This window comes from Pinus tabuliformis, chromosome 3_1, assembly GCF_031772625.1.
Source record: "Pinus tabuliformis cultivar Carrire ecotype Pingquan chromosome 3_1, CPIR1, whole genome shotgun sequence".
NCBI lineage: Eukaryota > Viridiplantae > Streptophyta > Pinopsida > Pinales > Pinaceae > Pinus > Pinus tabuliformis.
The window spans coordinates 314,232,457-314,250,282 of NC_142301.1; the positions used below are offsets into that span (position 1 = coordinate 314,232,457).

General features: G+C 39.5%; 1 protein-coding gene across 3 annotated transcripts in view; it reads left to right on the forward strand.

Annotated features, from left to right (window-relative positions):
- Positions 1–277: 277 nt before the first annotated feature.
- LOC149187038 (Protein kinase superfamily protein) overlaps positions 278–17,826 on the forward strand; it is a 409,207-nt gene continuing 391,658 nt past the window's right edge. Inside the window, exons 1-3 of one of the 3 annotated variants that reach the window (XM_089411266.1) lie at positions 278–668; positions 743–892; positions 3,018–3,194. In XM_089411266.1, the coding sequence (XP_089267392.1) occupies positions 423–668; positions 743–892; positions 3,018–3,194 (573 nt within the window). In that variant the 5' untranslated portion in view covers positions 278–422. The remainder of the gene's footprint in view (positions 669–742; positions 893–3,017; positions 3,195–17,826) is intronic. The other 2 variants (XM_089411265.1, XM_089411264.1) reach the window with 2 other exon arrangements.

The following is a 17,826-nucleotide window of genomic DNA, read 5'->3' on the forward strand; positions in this document are numbered from 1 at the left end:
TATCATAAATAATAAACATAAATACATATCACCTCCGATTTTTTAAAACGTAGATTCAATGCCTCGGAGACATGTGTCAACGGACCCCATTAGAAATAGCAGTCCTCATCGTAAAGTTTTACCATATGATTCGAGCACACTACATTCTTGCAACGGCGGGAGGCTTACGTTGGCCAAAACCTTGTCACGGTGGGACGCCTACCCTGGTTAGCCACCCGAGTAGGCACAGCAAATAAGTTCGATCCTCTTTCTAAAGCGGATAGACAACGTGGACGACTCCACCTCCCTCATTCAACGTGCGGCTGCACTTTCGCCTATGCTACTTGTGTGTACGCACTTTCGCCTCCAATAACAATACACGCAGCTCCGTTACTTTTTATTGCTCCCGGAGGTTCGAAGCGGGCAGCGCATGGGACAGAGGGATGGATACAATAACACGGCCTACACGTCCCGCGTTCGATACCTCCAAAGCTTCATTCTACGGAGAAATAGGGCATTGCCTCTGCCTCTCTCGGCCGTTGAAATATTTTCACAGTACACCTTCAAAAAAACTTAAGGTGCACAGGCGTTCTCGTAACAATGTTCGCGCCATTGCAAGTGAGCAACGTCGCGAGGTCGAATCCTCTAACGATATTGTCGAGTTGCGGCCGAGAAGAAACCAGTCTACGGTGAGTATTTTAACTCTTCTATCGGTGAAAGATATAAATAACTTGTGGTTTCCTAATTTTCCGTAATTGTGCAGAGAGTGGGAGACATGTCCGAGGAGTTCAAGAAAATGAGAGCGCAGATGGAGGAAGATGAACAACTGGCTTCTCTGATGAGAGGTCTACGTGGACAGAACCTCTCTGACTCACTCTTTGCTGCCGACGATGTCCAGCTTCGTCTTGTAGAAGTAAGGCATGCGAATTTGATTTTCATTAGAAGCATTCGAACGTTTAAGATAGTAGAAATACCTCTTATCTGCGCCTTATGATCTGCAATTCAAAATAAAATTCGTTAAATTTCAGGAAGTGTTGGTTGCAGCAACTGTTAACGCTATTCAAAGCTTTCTGTTAAGCGCAAGTCTAAACAATTGCTGCTAAAATTTTGCGGTTTTTAAGTTAATCGACGACCGACTTTGAGAATTTAGGGTCATTCACACAGGCCGATAATCCAGATGCAATCAAAGTGAAATGACCGCAGTAAAAAATGTAGAGATAAATTCCTCAAGTAACAGCCGAGCATTATAATCTAAGATTTGGTAAGTTGTAGTGACCGACGTTAGCCGTAAAAGAAGTATCAACTCGATGCTTTGCGAAATGATAAAGTTAAGAGCTTACAATGTTAAAAAATAGTAGAAAATACTTCTAATCTGCCTTTTAATTTTTACAATTCCAACTATAGGTATCGATTGCTGCAATCTAGTAACGTGGCATGGATTGCCGCAATCTTGTAATGCCAAAATAAATTTCCGTAAATTTCAAGAAGTGTATTGCAGCAGCTGGTCATGATTATTTAGCTCTGGCAGATTAAACAATTTATCTGAAGTGGCTCTCTTATGTTTTATGTCAATGTCTCTGTTAAACCTAAATTCTGAACATCTTTCGAAAAAAATATGATGTTTCAAAAGCAACTGATGATCTTCTTTAAGAAATTTAGGGCTATTCACATAAGCTGATATGCCAGATTGACTCAGAAGTAAAATTGCTGCAGTGAATAAATTAAGTTAGGTAGAAACAAATTTCCATAAATGCCAAATGTGTGTTGCAGCAGCTGGTCAGCATTATTTAGCTCTGGCAGATTAACTAATTGATCTGAAGTGGCTCTGTTAAGCATCATGCCAAGGTCTCTGTTAAGCCTAAATTCTTAACAATTTTTCGAAATATTATGATGTTTCAAAATCAACTGATGATCTTCTTTAAGAAATTTAGGGCCATTCACATAAACTGATATGCCAGACCAACTCAAAACTAAAATTGCTGCGGTGAAAAAACTAAATTAGGTAGAAATAAATTACTGTAATAGCTGGAAAGCACTAAAATCTGTAGTAGTTAGAAAATCCTAGTTGACCGACTTTAATCTTAGCATAAAGTATCAAAATCATGCTCTGTGAAATGATGTCCGATTAAACGTATCTTAGTTTTTCTCTTTGTGCAAATGGTCCTTGGCGATGCTTTTCAGTTGATGTTGTCTAATAACTCTTTCTAGGTAGGTTTCTTCAGCGCAAACTGAAGTAAATTCAACATGTAGGTGACGACCTATTTCACAATGGATTAAAGTTAAGTTTCATTAGTCAAAACTCATTTTCGTTTAAGATAAGAGCTTAAAGAATTGGAGTCCTAAGGCCCTGATCTGTAGTTTACCTGTAAATTGAACATAGGTTCAATTTATCTACCAGTGTGGAGTGACCCTTGATTTAACAGATTCTGCCAAGGCTATTGGGACGGGGCACCAACATGCAAACAGCTCAGGTTCAAATTCTGGTGGGCGTAGAGCCTTTGTGTGTGAGAGGGAAGGTGTCAGTAGGATACTCTGTCTTTTTTAATTGAATCTGTAATAACAGGCAACACAAAACAGTGTTTACAGAAGTTTCACAAATAGCACAGTATATTTCTCTCCCAGCTGGCTAGGTCAAACCAGATGTGTTCAGAAGCATTATAGTTAAGTTAAGATTTTAAAATAAATCTAAGCAGTATGGCAGATGATTTCTGTAGGTGGTCATCTTAAATTCAATTTGCAGGGATGACACAAACAGCTGATTCTACTGAACAAACTTTAGTAATTCCAAGCCAAATTCAATTTAGCTAGCATACCAAAGTTCTTGTATACTGATCTAAATTTAGCATGGCAAATTAAACTGGATTTCTAGATCCTCACCAGGAAGAAATTGTTGATGACCTGTTTAAACAATTTGGTTCAAGAGTGCCCACTCTTGCTGTTTTTTTAGTATTTTTTCCCCTTAGGGACGAAGCTATATTTAATTTTTCACATAACATACAAACGAAGATTTTCATCAGAAATTGAATTTGGGTTTGCAGGTATCAGGCTTTGGAGATGAGGAAACATTGCCTTTGGTTTATGATCCCGTTACCATATCTGCTTATTGGGGAAAAAGACCTCAAGCAGTTTTGACACGCATTGCACAGCTATTAGCAGTTGCTGGTGGATTTATTACACATTTGGTATGGGATATTTTGAATAATAAGCTTAAAGAGGTATGCGATATTCTTGATTTTGCCATGTTACTTTTGATCATCCTATTTTTAAGATCAACGTTTTCTTTTTACTTCCCATCACTGGAATTTGTTCGTTCAACCCAGTAGTGGCAGTAATAGGTGGAAATTAATAAGAAGCAACATGACTTTTGCATCCTATCTTTTACTTTTTTGATAGGGAAAGAGGTTTTAGATTATAGGGTGCCTCTGACAAAGAAAATACATCAGGATTTTCCTTACAAACAGATTATTTGCCTTTCTCCTATATATTTGGTGCTTATTTCTGATTTTACCTTTCTAGAAATCTGGATTTTGTCGTCTCATCAAAAGTTTCTTTAAAAATCTTACAAAATATATAAAAATCTTCACCAAACTATTTTTGTATAAAAATCATTGCTTAACCGGTAGTTGGTTTGCAAAAGCTTTCACTTGTTTTGATTGATTGGTTCGTTGGCACATTAGCTCCCTGTTATCTTTTGCTTCGCTGAGGCCCTTGGGGTTTGCTTTTTGCTATCCAGTCTCACATGCTTCATGAGCACCATCTTCAGGAATGATCTAAAATTTTCTATGCCTGCGGTCGTCAGACTTGCAGCTTTTTCATGAGAAGTGCTTTTAAACTTTGGCTTAAAGGGGTTTTCAGTTGTATTTCAGAAATGAGCTTCATTATGCACTCTACTTTACTTTATTATAGCATACGAAATTATAAACAATTAGATTACTAGAACCAAACATAAAAGACATTACATATTCTCAAAACATTATACAGGTCAAACACTGTGTTGATTTGATTTTATTCCCCATCATCTATTTGCTCTTTTTCCATATTCTCCGGTTGGATATTGTGGCTACGTTGTCATGAAACTTGCATCTCTACAAGAGTGCATTATGGACCCCATCTGCATGCAACATTGAGTTACAAGGCTTCCCATCTTTACCTCTGCAACTTATGTTATGGGCCTTCTCTCTTTACAATTGTTTCAATTAATGTGCCAACCTTGTAACGTTGCATTGCAGTCCTCAATTGGTCTGCAACTTTGGATTGCCCCATAACTTGTTTTATTCACATCATAGCAGCAGGGAGACATGTCTCTTAAGGTCATGTACATGTCTTGAAGATGGGAGGTGTCTCGGGCACTTGGAGATGTCTTGGAAGGCAAGAGAAAGGTCTCCTTGAGGATTACTTGTTATCACTCGAACTTGCACTTCAAGTGGTAAAGCCCTAAAACACAAGTGCACCACCTAGTGAACTTAGACGGGTTACCCATTTTCACCGCAGTAGCTGCCTTTCTCACTTTAGGCAGACTCTTCTTTGGCATAAGGGGGGTATCCCTAGGATAGGATTATTAAGTCTATGCAATGAGCTTAAGTGTAGATGGAAAACTAGACTTAGCAAAAGCAAGATGTAAGATATACTTTAGACTTAAGTGGATGGTGGGTTGTGTTACCACCCAAATTGTATGTAATGATGTAAGCCCTAATCCACAAGGTACAATTTGAGGGAAACCTCTTTGGGAGGTCACTGTTGTTGCAAAATCTAGCAGTCCTTGGAGAGGGAAACCCTACAAGGTATAAACTAGACCTTTAAGCAACAATGGGGTAGTGGCCCACTGTCACCACAGCCAAAACCCCCTGCTCTATACAAACTTTCACCGATGGGAGGAGTCTCGGTAAGAGAGAGATCGCTTATAATAGGTATTCTAGGTTTAAGGTATGAAATTATCTCGCTAGGAGGTCTTCAAGAAAGACATAATTTTGGTCCAAGGATTCATAAGAAGCAAGCTGCAATTTGCTTTCTATGAAGATACCTAGAGACGAAGGCACAAGACCTAGGGTTTGATTTGACAAGTGTTGGAGTCACTCAAGGTCCAGGCAAGGATAAAATGTTTCCTACAATGTGTATTAGCTAAGCCAAGACTCATGAAACCTTCAAGAAAGTCCTTAAGTTGAGGGGTGAAAACTAGGGTTTCCCTCTTAGGAAAACACAGGGCAAGAAAATTTATGGATGAAATTGAAGTGGATGCCCATCAAATTGATAGGTTTTGTGGCAAACCCTATCTACTTGATGTTTAGGCTCTCTCCGATCACCAAAATCCTCCCTCCTTAGAAAATCGTACCAAGCCCTAGTTTCCTTCTCTAGCGTTGAAAGGACCGCAATTTAGGAGAAAAAGTGAGAATGATCACCAACAATTTGGATTAGTGCCTTGTGCTTTGGGCACATGGAGTAAGGATGTGATAGATTAACTAACCTTGTTTCCAAGGAGGCCAAAATTTGATGCCCTAGCAACAAATTTCAAGCATTTACCCACTCAATGAAATAATGGAGTTTTACGAGAGAGCTACTAGTAGTTCACCACTAGGACAATTCTTAACATGTCATGTATGTGTAATGCATGAAATATTGATCTAGCTAGGATTCAATTAATCTTCAATAAAATTAGGGCACAATTTAGCATGAACTAGAATCGAACATTCCATACATTAGACATAGAAAATAGATCTTCAATAATTAAGAATACTTACTGTTGAAGAATATAGGGCAAATAAGTGGAGTGTGATTCTTCGTTACTTGATAACAATTTGTGGTGTCTTTTTACTTTTTCTTGTTAGCTTAATCTTCTTCTTCCTATAATAAATGCATGTGTGTGTACTTCATTAAATTGCTACCAAAACATAAGAACAAGAACACAAGATGTTGGCTCTCTGCCAGGGCCAAAACCTCTTCTTCTCTTGAGAGGAAAACCCTTTAGTAAATTTCTCTTATTGAAGCTTCTTATTGATTAATGCCAAACCCTAGACCCTTGACTTGAATATCCTCCAAGCACAAGTCAAGTCCTTCCTCTTTCTTGCACTTTATTTCCCCGACACTTTCTCCTTCTTCCGGCACTTCGTTCTTCTTTCAACTGTTGATTGACCTTTTGCACTTGCTCTAGAAGGGACACCTTTTGATGAGTCCCTTTTCTTGTGATGACCCCTTCCTTCTTCTCGACCAAATGAGCTTCTTCTTCAAGGTGTAGGTGCAGACTTGATATGACTATCTTGCAGCCCTAAATTCTCGTATGTGTGGTGGTTTACTTGTTGTTGTGGCCTCTTTCCTTCTTCGCTTGAGTGCCCTTCCTCTTCGCTTGATTGGGAGGCCTTATAGGCCTTGTTTACTAGCCCAAAATAGAGAGATATGTCACTGTGGGTTTCTGTTGTTATGACTGTAGGTAGACCCTTCCTTTCTCGCACGTGTGGCTGTGTTAACCCTAGAAAAACAGTCCCTTCCACCTCGACTTCTTTCTCTCTTCCTTCGCTGCCCTAGAAGACCTCTTCTTCGTCCTTTTCTTAGCCTCTTCTCTTCTCAGATTTCAGAGCTCTTGATTGACATTGTAATGGAGTGGACAACCTCTATTTATAGAGGACTGTCCCTCCTTTTAGGCTGACTAGAAGGCCGACATGTTAACTATTTGTAGGCCGACTTGTTATGCAAACTTTGGATGGTTTCTTTAGTGGTGTAACATGCTTGAAGGAGCTTCTTTGATGGTGCCTTTGCATAGGAGGAGACTTGACTTTGCTTGGAGGTATTCTCTTGACCCTAATACATAATCATACATGGTGTAACATGCCCTTAAGGCCTTCAACATTTCCTTTTGACTATTTGACTCACCTATAGCACTTAACATGTGCTAGACCTATTTCAATGAGCAAGAAACTCATTGATATATATTATAAAAATAATAATTCTTTTCTTGAATAAGTACAAATATCAAAAGCACATTTATGAAGACCGAACCTAGTTACATTTCCTTCAACACTCCTTCTTAACTAGGGAGGTATTCATACAATATTACAAGGTGTTTGGCTATTATCAATTTTTGAAGATTCACATTAGAGAAACTGGATTTGCAATCCATCTGTTATAGCATCATATCAATCAGCATTGTCATAGTGCAAGGCCTTGACTAACAACGCCATCTCTTCATGAGATCATGAGCTACAATGCTGGCGAGACCAATGATTTATAGACACCTTCATCATTGTCTCTCAAGGTACATACCCACCCGGGTGTTCTCTGAGTATGACCTTATAGGACTATTCTTATCTTGGGTTCCCAACCCTTAAAGAATATCGGTCCTCTTGCCTACTCTTGTCTTGGATGCCCTACACATCCTCAAAGAGTATCGAATGCCAGATGATTACCTAATCCTCCCATTCTTTCTTCCCAGGTGAAGACAAGATTGTTGTGTCTATCTTGTGTCTACATTTCCATTCATGGCCTTCATATAGACTTACAACTGTTAGTCCTAGTCTAGTGCATGACCCATGAAATGGAAAAACACAATTGTCACTCCTTTGTAATCAGGGGTGATCCAAAACTCCCTCTTGATCAGGGACTTGTCAAAGCTCCCTCTTAACTAGGGACTCTTTCAATCATCAACAACTTCTTTTTCGTGGGACCTTTAGTTGCTTGATCTCCTTCCTTTCTTTGATGTCATGAAGTCTTTGTTCGAACTTCTTCTAGGTAGGGCACCATCCATCGATCACTTTCCTTCCTGGTTTGTCATGTCATTGCTTCCTTCTTGGAAAGTGGATTTCTTGTCATACATCAGGCTTTCTTGTCATTTAGCTACTCCTTTGTCATCTGTCCATGCTTCAGAATACTCTTCTCATGGATACAATGTTGTACTTGCTTGTTTACATGCTTCGACCTAGTAGCCCATCATGACTTCATCTTGATATAGCTTCAACATTGCTTTTTCTTGTGTTGGATGACTTCTTCATCACGACATTTTTATAGAGTAGAATCAGTTATCTGCATCTTTCATATTTCCAAGGCCTTCATAGATGTCAAGGGTCCTTCCTTCCTTTGTCAGAGTTGTCCTGCCTTCTTTCGGGAGATGTCTTCAATGTATCTTGTCAGATAGTGATTCTTTGTGATCATGGTGTTCTTTACATGCTTGATCTCTTTCTTCATGGAGAGATAGGTCAACCACCTTCTACTCCTTATGGGAGCACTTCCTCATTTCTTGCTTCTTGGACTAGTCAACATTTCTTCTTCTCATGCTTCTTTGTCAGCAATTTTTATACTCCTTATGTGAGCATATCCTTTTGTTGACCTTCATTGCATTGTAGTACATGCCTTCGAGCATGTCTTTTGTGAAAGAGATTCTTTCATACTTGATCATGTTATAGAACTATTCTCATGATTCAATAATATACATACAATAACATGACTAAACTTTGATACATACATACCTCATTTTGATTCTCCTTTGATCATCTTAGCTTCATTTGGTTGTCCTTGGTGTGGCCCTTCTTGCTTCATCTTAGCTTGCCTGCATATCATCCTTTTCTTGAATCCCATGAATGGGATTCCCAATGAGACATCTGCTTTGGTTCATGAACCTTCTTTTGAAGATTCCATCATAGTATCTTAAAGACCCTTGCCTTGCAAATGTTTCTTTTCTTTCGATGATGGAGGTTTGCTAAGATTCTTAATCATGATCAATTTTTCTTTCATCGTGGATGAGGTCATATTCTAGGTATGCTCCTTCTACATGAATATCTTGAGCTATATCTACCATGCTCCTATATTCTAGAAGATATTTTTAACCATGCATTTTGTTCTCATTATAAATGCTACTTATTCATGAGTATCTAGAACTCTATGTACTCCATGCTTCTAGATTCTAGCCATGCACTTTTCATTTTATTCCTACATGTTCCTATCCTACTCAAAACCTTGAAAGAAGACTTGAAGTAAGGAGTTTGACTTAGTCATCGTAGAGATCCGAAGGATCTTCCTCCTTTTGCTTCTTTTCTTCTTCTTTCACCTCTCGAGTCATGTGAGCTTCTTCCCTCTTTCTTTTGTTGTTGTTTTCCTTCTTAAGCTTAGGACAATTCCTTTTGTAGTGTCTATATTCTTGACATCCATAGCATTGGATTTTGGACAAGTCTTTGTTGTTTGTTCTTCGTGGACCAAATTTACCCTTTCTCTTGGCCATGGTAGCAAATGCTTGCTCTTTTGATCCCACATCTTCCTTTGCTTTAAGTCTGGTTTCCTTTGTCTTTCAGAGAGACCACATTTCACTGAGTGTGGTTGCTTCCTTATTGGCATATATGCTTGATGTGAAGTTGCCCGGATCCTCAGGTAGAGCATTGAGTACTACAATTGTCATTTCTCTGTTAGACATGACTTCCCCAAGCTCTTGAAGTTGATCCCTCATTTCAAAGATTTTCATGGAGTACGAAGCTATTCCTTCCTTTGTTATCTTCATCTTGTACAATTCTAGCTAGGCCCTTTTCATTTTATTCCTACATGCTCCTATCCTACTCAAAACCTTGAAAGAGACTTGAAGTAAGGAGTTTGACTTAGTCATAGTAGAGATCCGAAATATCTTCCTTCTTTTGCTTCTTTTTTTCTTCTTTCACCTCTTGAGTCATGTGAGCTTCTTCCCTCTTTCTTTTGTTGTTGTTGTCCTTCTTAAGCTTAGGACAATTCCTTTTGTAGTGTCCATATTCTTGACATCCATAGCATTGGATTTTGGACATGTCTTTGTTGTTTGTTCTTCGTGGACCAAATTTGCCAAATTTACCCTTTCTCTTGGCCATGGTAGCAAATGCTTGCTCCTTTGATCCCACATCTTCCTTTGCTTTAAGTTTGGTTTCCTCTGTCTTGCATAGAGACCACATTTCACTGAGTGTGGTTGCTTCCTTCTTGGCATATATGCTTGATGTGAAGTTGCCCCAATCCTCAGGTAGAGCATTGAGTACTACAATTGTCATTTCTCTGTCAGACATGACTTCCCCAAGCTCTTGAAGTTGATCCCTCATTTCGGAGATTTTCAAGAAGTACGAAGCTGTTGCTTCCTTTGTTATCTTCATCTTGTACAATTCATTCCTTAGAGATATTACTTCTCTAGCGGTGGATAACGAGAATAGCTCTACTAGCTTATCATAAATTTCTTTTGATGTTTCAAATTTGGAGACATAAGGAATGAGAGAGTCTTTAATTGATTCTATTAGAATCCTTTGAGCTCTTGTCTCATCCTTATTGTACTTAGCTAAGGCTTGAATTTGTTCCTTAGCAGGGATAGTAATATTCCCTTTGACATGTTCTAGGAGTTCATTCTCCCTGAGAAGTAAATAAGTCCTCTTCTTCCATGCAAGAAAGTTATTGGTACCTACCAATTTGTTGCTTTCCTTGCAAAAGTACATTGATGTATATTCAAAAGGGGATGTATACTTACTTGATAGATTTTGAGATGTAGTGGATTTGCTTTCTCCTTGAAGACTTGATGGCTTGCCTTCCTAGGATCTTGATGTTCTTCAAGTTGCCTTCTCCAAGTGGACTTGCTTGATGAAGAGATTTGCTTGGTGACTTGTAGATGATGTAGGTCCCTCTTTGATTTGCTCTTCTTTGTAGGTGCCTTTGTGTAAGGCTCTTCTTCTTGCTATGGTAGGCCTTCTTTTCCTTGAGTAGATTTGGCTTGATGCTTCAACCTTGTAGATGCCTTTCCTTGATGAGTGTTCTTGAGTTGCCCTTTCCTTGATGTGTCACCTTAGCTCCGATACCATGTTGAAGAATCTAGGGCAAATAAGTGGAGTGTGATTCTTTGTTACTTGATAACAATTTGTGGAGTCTTTTTACTTTTTCTTGTTAGCTTAATCTTCTTCTTCTTCTTATTAATGCACGTGTGTGTACTTCATCAAACTACTATCGAAACATAAGAACAAGAACACAAGATGTTGGCTCTCTGCCAGGGCCAAAACCTCTTCTTCTCTCGAGAGGAAAACCCTTTAGTAAGTTTCTCTTATTGATCAATGCCAATGTTTTTAAAACCGGAACCGGTGACTGGACCGGTCCACCTAATGAACCGGTTTACCGACTGGAACCGGTCTAATCGTGATTGGTTTGGTCTAAACGAACCGGTTTTAAAAAAATACATTAAATAATTAATTTTTAATGAAACAAAACTATTTTTAAGATGTAAAACCATGATTCCAAGCCAATAGAGACAAAATATGCAAAGTTTGCTCATTTATATACCATGTAAAGGTGAATATATCAAAATGGCATCGAGTGCAATACATATCATCGACAAAATAGCAAAATACATAAGCAATGAGACTCTAAATGGCCTATAAAGTCCAGAAACAATGCTGCAAGCTATGAGGCCATTGGCCTACTACAAGTCTACAGTGTACACATGATCAATCATCAAGTTCTTCACCACTACTAGCCATAGAATCATTATCAGGAGATACATAGACATCATTTGGTTCAGAGTCTGAGAATGCGTCAGCCTGATCTGCAACCTCAGTATCAATGCCACCAATGACAATAGAAGTGGACCTAATGGAAGCACGAGTTTGTCAACCTGCACGACTAGTGCCTTCCATTGGTTCTTTGCCTTTCCTTGATGCCGCTACTGATCCTGGTTCTGATGCCGCCACATAATTTGCTTCATCCCCCGCTAAAGCCATGTCGATATCAAAATCAGCCTCAAACACAGGGTCTTCAGTCTCCTCCACCCATTCTGATGTTGGATCAATATCGTCCAACACAATGGGATCTAGATTAGGTGTTTTGCTCATCATTTGGTTCCTCCTTAGTCAAAGGTTGTATTACGCAAAAACAAGATCATTTAACCGTTTTTGTTCCAAACGGTTTCTCTTCTTCATGTGTATGTGCTCAAAAACAGACCAATTGCACTCACAACCTGAAGCATTGCAAGTTTGACTAAGGACTCTAATTGCAAACCTTTGCAATTGAGGACACTAGCCACCAAATGACTCCCACCAATGCGCTGCAAAGAAAAAGACATTAATTAGTAACTTAGTTTATAATTTGAATTGTAAAGAACGTAAACAATTTTAACTTGAAAAGAAAAACAAATTGGAAATTGGAATTGCTTACCTGGTTGGTCCACATCTCTTGCCCTCTATTCCAAGTTTTTGCCAAAAGTACCACCTGCCATATTGAAAATAGTAAGCTGTCTATGTATTTCCAACTGGTCTGCATGGCTAGGGACCATGCGCTCCAAGCAATCAATCAATCCAGCTCTGACCTCCCCATCATGCAGATCTCCTAGCCAGTTTTTATAATGATACTTTGGGTTCAAAAAATACCCAGCTGCATGTATAGGACGATGGAGTTGATTGTTCCATCTGTTATCAATGATCTCCCATATACGACCATATTTAGCTAACCTGTCTTTGTAAGTTGCCGTATCTGCTCCTTTGCCTGATCCATAGCCTCATAAATGTAGCCCATGGCCAATCTTTCCCCATCAACCATCCTTAGCACCTTAACAAGGGGCTCGGTAATTTTCACAAGCTTTAGAGACCTTTTCCAAAAATAAGTGTCTAACACTTTCTTTTTGGTGTCTTTTCCATCTGGTCTACAAGCCCACCGAGATTCAGGCCATTCTTTAGAGGAAAACATTTTCTGCAAGTTTTTATGTTGGCCATTGAGACATTGCAACGTGAGGAAGTGAGTTGCAAATCTCGTGATTGCAGGCCTAACAAGCTCTTTGCCCCCAGTGTGTTTCCTCATTAGGCTCAATACCCATGAGTGGTTGTAAATTTATTTTGTAGTGCACTTGGCATGCTCTACTGTGTTTTTTACCCACTCCACTTTTCCTATATCCTCAAGCATGAGGTCTATGCAATGTGCAGCACATGGAGTCCAAAATATGGTCTTATATTTGGTCTCAAGCATCTTTCCAGCAAGAACATAGTTTGAGGCATTATCAGTGATGACCTGCACAACATGCTGCTCCCCAACTTCCTGAATAATGTTATCCAAAAGCTCAAATAGAAGGGCTGCATCCTTTACCTTATCAGATGCATCAACTGATTTCAAAAACATGGTTCCTTGAGGGCAAGAAACAAGGAAATTAATGATAGTGCGGTTCTTTCCATCGGTCCATCCATCTGACATGATGGAACAACCTGTTTTGAGCCATGAATCTTTAAACTCAACCAAATACTCATCAATGGAAGATATCTCTTTTTGCAAAAGAGCTCCCCTCAAGTCATGCATACTAGGGCCTTTGAAGCCCTTTCCTGCAGCTATAACAGAGTCCCACATAGCTTGGTAATAAGGTGAGCGAGCAGCATTAAATGGGATATCTGAATCATACCACCATCTAGCAATGTATTGATGAGAAGTTTCTTTGCATTGTCTTTTCCAATGTTGATCCAAAGTGGGTTGAGAACTTGGCTGGGAGGAAGTGGGATTAGAAGAGGCAATGTTGGCAGAAGATGAGAAATAACTTTGGATGTTTGTTCTCTTTGTTCCTTTTGATGGTTGGCCAAAAGAAGGATGAACATAGTGAAAGGGGTCATTGGTGGAAGGGATAGAAGAGGAGTCTTGAATCTCATAATCATCATACCCACTCTCTTTCATGGCTTCTAATAATTCTCTCTTCCTTGCAATGTCATCTTGGATGGCCTTCTCCCTAGCCTTATCCTCATAAAATTTTTCAAGCTTGGAAATGTATTCTGCCCTAATAGGACCTAACAATGCATTTGGTGCATCACATGGCTTTACTTGGCCTCTTATCCCAGCCAAGTGTTGTTTCAACCTAAGAATACCCCCACCTCCAATAGATTTATGGCATAATTTGCATATCATTTTTCCATCAATTACATCACAATGAGCCCATGCACTGTCCTTTCCTTTTGGAGCCATGTTTGCTTGAAATAATAACAATTTGCAAAGAAATCTGCCATTTAAAAAAAAAATTGCAGCTAAGCAACATGGAAAACCAAAGATAAATGTAGGAAAACAAATGCACATGCAAGCTACAAAATTTGATAGCATAGAGCTAGAGAGTTCATAGCATAGATGATAGATCATAGAAGTGAGAAGTTTATAAATTTATAACACATAAAAAAATTTAATTCATGGACAACAGTCAAATGAGGAATTTTCAAGTGAAAATCCTTACCTGGAAATGCAAACTAGCTTCCTTAGCCTCTTCTTGAAGATGGCAACTCCACTGACAGCTACACACTATCTCCAAAATAGCTCCAACTCCAACTCCAAGATGACTACTTCAGCAAAAACTCAACACTCTCCAAGCTCACAAACAAACTCACAAACACTCCAAATCAGTTGTGTGAGACAAATGAGAGTGAGAGGGGCCTCTTAAAGGCTTGGAGAGGGTGTTTTTGGAGGGAAAACACCCTTAGTTTCCCCCCAAAACCCCTAAAACACAGTCAGCAATACGCTTTTTTCAGTTGACGGTGGGTGTGCCTCTATCAAACCGGCCGGTTAGTACAGGTTTAGGGCAAAATAAGGAGAAATGGGCTACCTGACCGGGTTTTTTGGCCGGTTTCGACCGGTGGGCTTGCTAACCAGCCGGTTAGACCGGTAATCGGTTAGCAAGATCAGTTTTTAAAACTATGATCAATGCCAAACCCTAGACCCCTGACTTGAATATCCTCCAAGCACAAGTCAAGTCCTTCCTCTTTCCTGCACTTTATTTCCCCGACACTTTGTCCTTCTCCTTCTGACACTTCGTCTTCCTTCTTCCGGCACTTTGTTCTTCTTTCAACTGTTGATAGACCTTGTTGCACTTGCTCTAGAAGAGACACCTTTTGATGAGTCCCTTTTCTTGTGATGATCCCTTCCTTCTTCTTGACCAAATGAGCTCCTTCTTCAAGGTGTAGGTGCAGACTTGATATGACTGTCCTGCAACCCTAAATTCTCGTACGTGTGGTGGTTTACTTGTTGTTGTGGCCTCTTTCCTTCTTCACTTGAGTGCCCTTCCTCTTCGCTTGATTGGGAGGCCTTATAGGACTTGTTTACTAGCCCAAAATAGAGAGAAATGTCACTGTGGGTTTCTGCTATTATGACCGCAGGCAAACCCTTCCTTTCTTGCACATGTGGTTGTGTTAACCCTCGAAAAACAATCCCTTCCACCTCGACTTCTTTCTCTCTTCCTTCGCTGCCCTAGAAGACCTCTTCTTCGTCCTTTTATTAGCCTCTTCTCTTCTCGGATTTCAGAGCTCTTGATTGATATTGTAATGGAGTGGACACCCTCTATTTATAGAGGAATGTCCCTCCTTTTAGGCTGATTAGAAGGCCGACATGTTAACTGTTTGTTTATGCAAACTTCGGATGGTTTCTTTGGTGGTGTAACATGCTTGAAGGAGCTTCTTTGATGGTGACTTTGCTTGGAGGTATTCTGTTGCGCTAATACATAATCATACATGGTGTAACATGCCCTCAAGGCCTTCAACATTTCCGTTTGACTATTTGACTCACCTATAGCACTTAACATGTGCTGGACCTATTTCAATGAGCAAGAAACTCATTGATACATATTATAAAAATAATATTTCTTTTCTTGAATAAGTACAAATATCAAAAGTACATTTATGAAGACCGAACCTAGTTACATTTCCTTCAACACTTACAAGACAATGTGAAAGAAATCCATCCATTGATCCAGAAGAATAGCTCCAAAGAATATCCAAAAGTTAGCTCCAAACATCAAAATGCATCCAAGATCCAATATAGTCCACAAAAGAGCAAGTGGGAGTTTCCTCTATGAGGCCGAAATCCCCAGTGCGATGATGAGAGATCAAATGAGATCTCTCTAATATATATGTGCTCTATCATGTCCTATTTTAGCCCACAAGCTCTTATAATAATAAAACTAGGTTGCACGAAACGGGGAAACAGGTACGAGTTTCCGAAACGGGAACCGATATGAAACGCGACCTCCCCAAATTTTGGAAACGGGGAAATGTGAATATATATATATATTAGGACATTCAAGAAATATGTGCAATCATAAAGCATATATGATACATTCTAATTTATCACATTATGATAAAATTGTCAATTGTCAATGCATAAACTATAAGTCTCTAAATTTACATCACATTTACTCGTGAATGATCACATAATGAAAATAGAAATATCCAAAATCAGCCACGAGAAATTTCTAATTTCTTGTCTCGTGCTTGATTGGGAGTCTCCTCCTACATAATCGAATGACCTTAGTGCTCTTGATTAAATACAAGTTTCATACCCTAGTACCCTACATGCTCTTGATTATTGGGAGTCTCCCCTGCATAGAGGGCTTGGTTCTCTTGATTAAATACAAGCTCCATACCCTAGTACATGATAAAATCCAATGGAAACATTGCAATCCCCCCAATCCTGAAATCCTGAAAAACAGACAAGTCTGCTGGATTTTGAGTGAGATCTAAAATTTTACTTTCTCCATATGCAATCCAATGAGGGCGAAACCACTCTCAAACATCCTTAGTCATTTCATGGTAATGTTAAAAATTTAAGTAAAATGATGAAAATGAAAAATAAAGGAGAATATTACTTCTACTTTAAGAATTTAACATTACCATGAACTGCATATCAACACCAGGGCAAAAGTTCACTTTTATAACTTTAGACAGGCATCTAGAAGCAACTAGAAGTCACTAGGATAACCTAAAAATAAATTAGAAAACAATTTTTTTTTTTTTTTAAACACAAGTAAAAAGCTGAAACACGAGTTGTATGGCCCTGAAACGCGTTTCAGGCCGTACTGGCCACGTTTCAGTTTCGTAAAACGTGGCAGTACGGTCTGAAACGCGTTTCAGGGCCGTACCACACGCGTTTCAGCATTTCGTACTCGTTTCCGTACGGAAACGCCCCCTTGCCCTACGTTTCCTACAACATAGTAATAAAATAATGTGCAAGTAATGGCCTAGGTCACAAGCCAACCTAGTAGCTTTTGCAAAATTAATATCTCCACGAATGCTAGCGGACATGTTGATGTCATGCTTGCATGGGCTTCTAGAGGGTTGACGTTGAAGCCTTTTGGTGCCATGAAAAGTGTAGAAGGCCTGTAAAATCAAGATCTAGAGGTTGGGCCCTGTATCTTGGTGCAAATCATCCTGTGGGCCCCAAATGTGGGTTTGGGGCACAAAATGGGGTCTCATGGGTTTCCAAGTGATAAAATCTGTCTTTGCTCCAACGTTGAGGGCGCTGAAGATGGTGCTAGCTCTCTTATGTCTCAAGGCATGAGATAAACCTCATCCAAGCTTTGGACCAACTGCCACACCATGTATATACTACTAAGTTGGCTACGGGCCAACTAGTCCAGGGGCATCAATCCCCTGCATAATAAGGCGAATGTAGGAATATTGTGGGCGTTGAAGGTGCCTATGGCTATGAATGATGCTCTACAATGCTTTGGAATCCCATGGCTCTCAACGCATCACCTGTCTGTGTCAATATGTCCCTCTAAAGGGCTTGGAACCCAGTTAAGTTGCCCAGACCTATAGATAGAACCACCTGCCAATCACACGCAATATCTAGTGTTGCAACTTTCTACCATTAGGTACATTAGTCATTATTGCTTCTAAGTGAACCAAGCTTGAAAGAAATGGACATAATAACACTTCATATGTGGTTTCTCTTCCAAAATTGGGGCCTTAGTCATGTAAAGGGAATTAACATGTCCTTAGTCCACCCTTCAATCGATAGGTGCCATGTGAATAATGCTGGAACAGAGGGGGAAAGAACTCCATGGACAAGTGCCATGGTCAAAGGGACCAACTATGATGGAATACCTCATCCCGAGTGTATAGATGTGAGGAGGGGGCAAACATGGACGCATGAGTTATC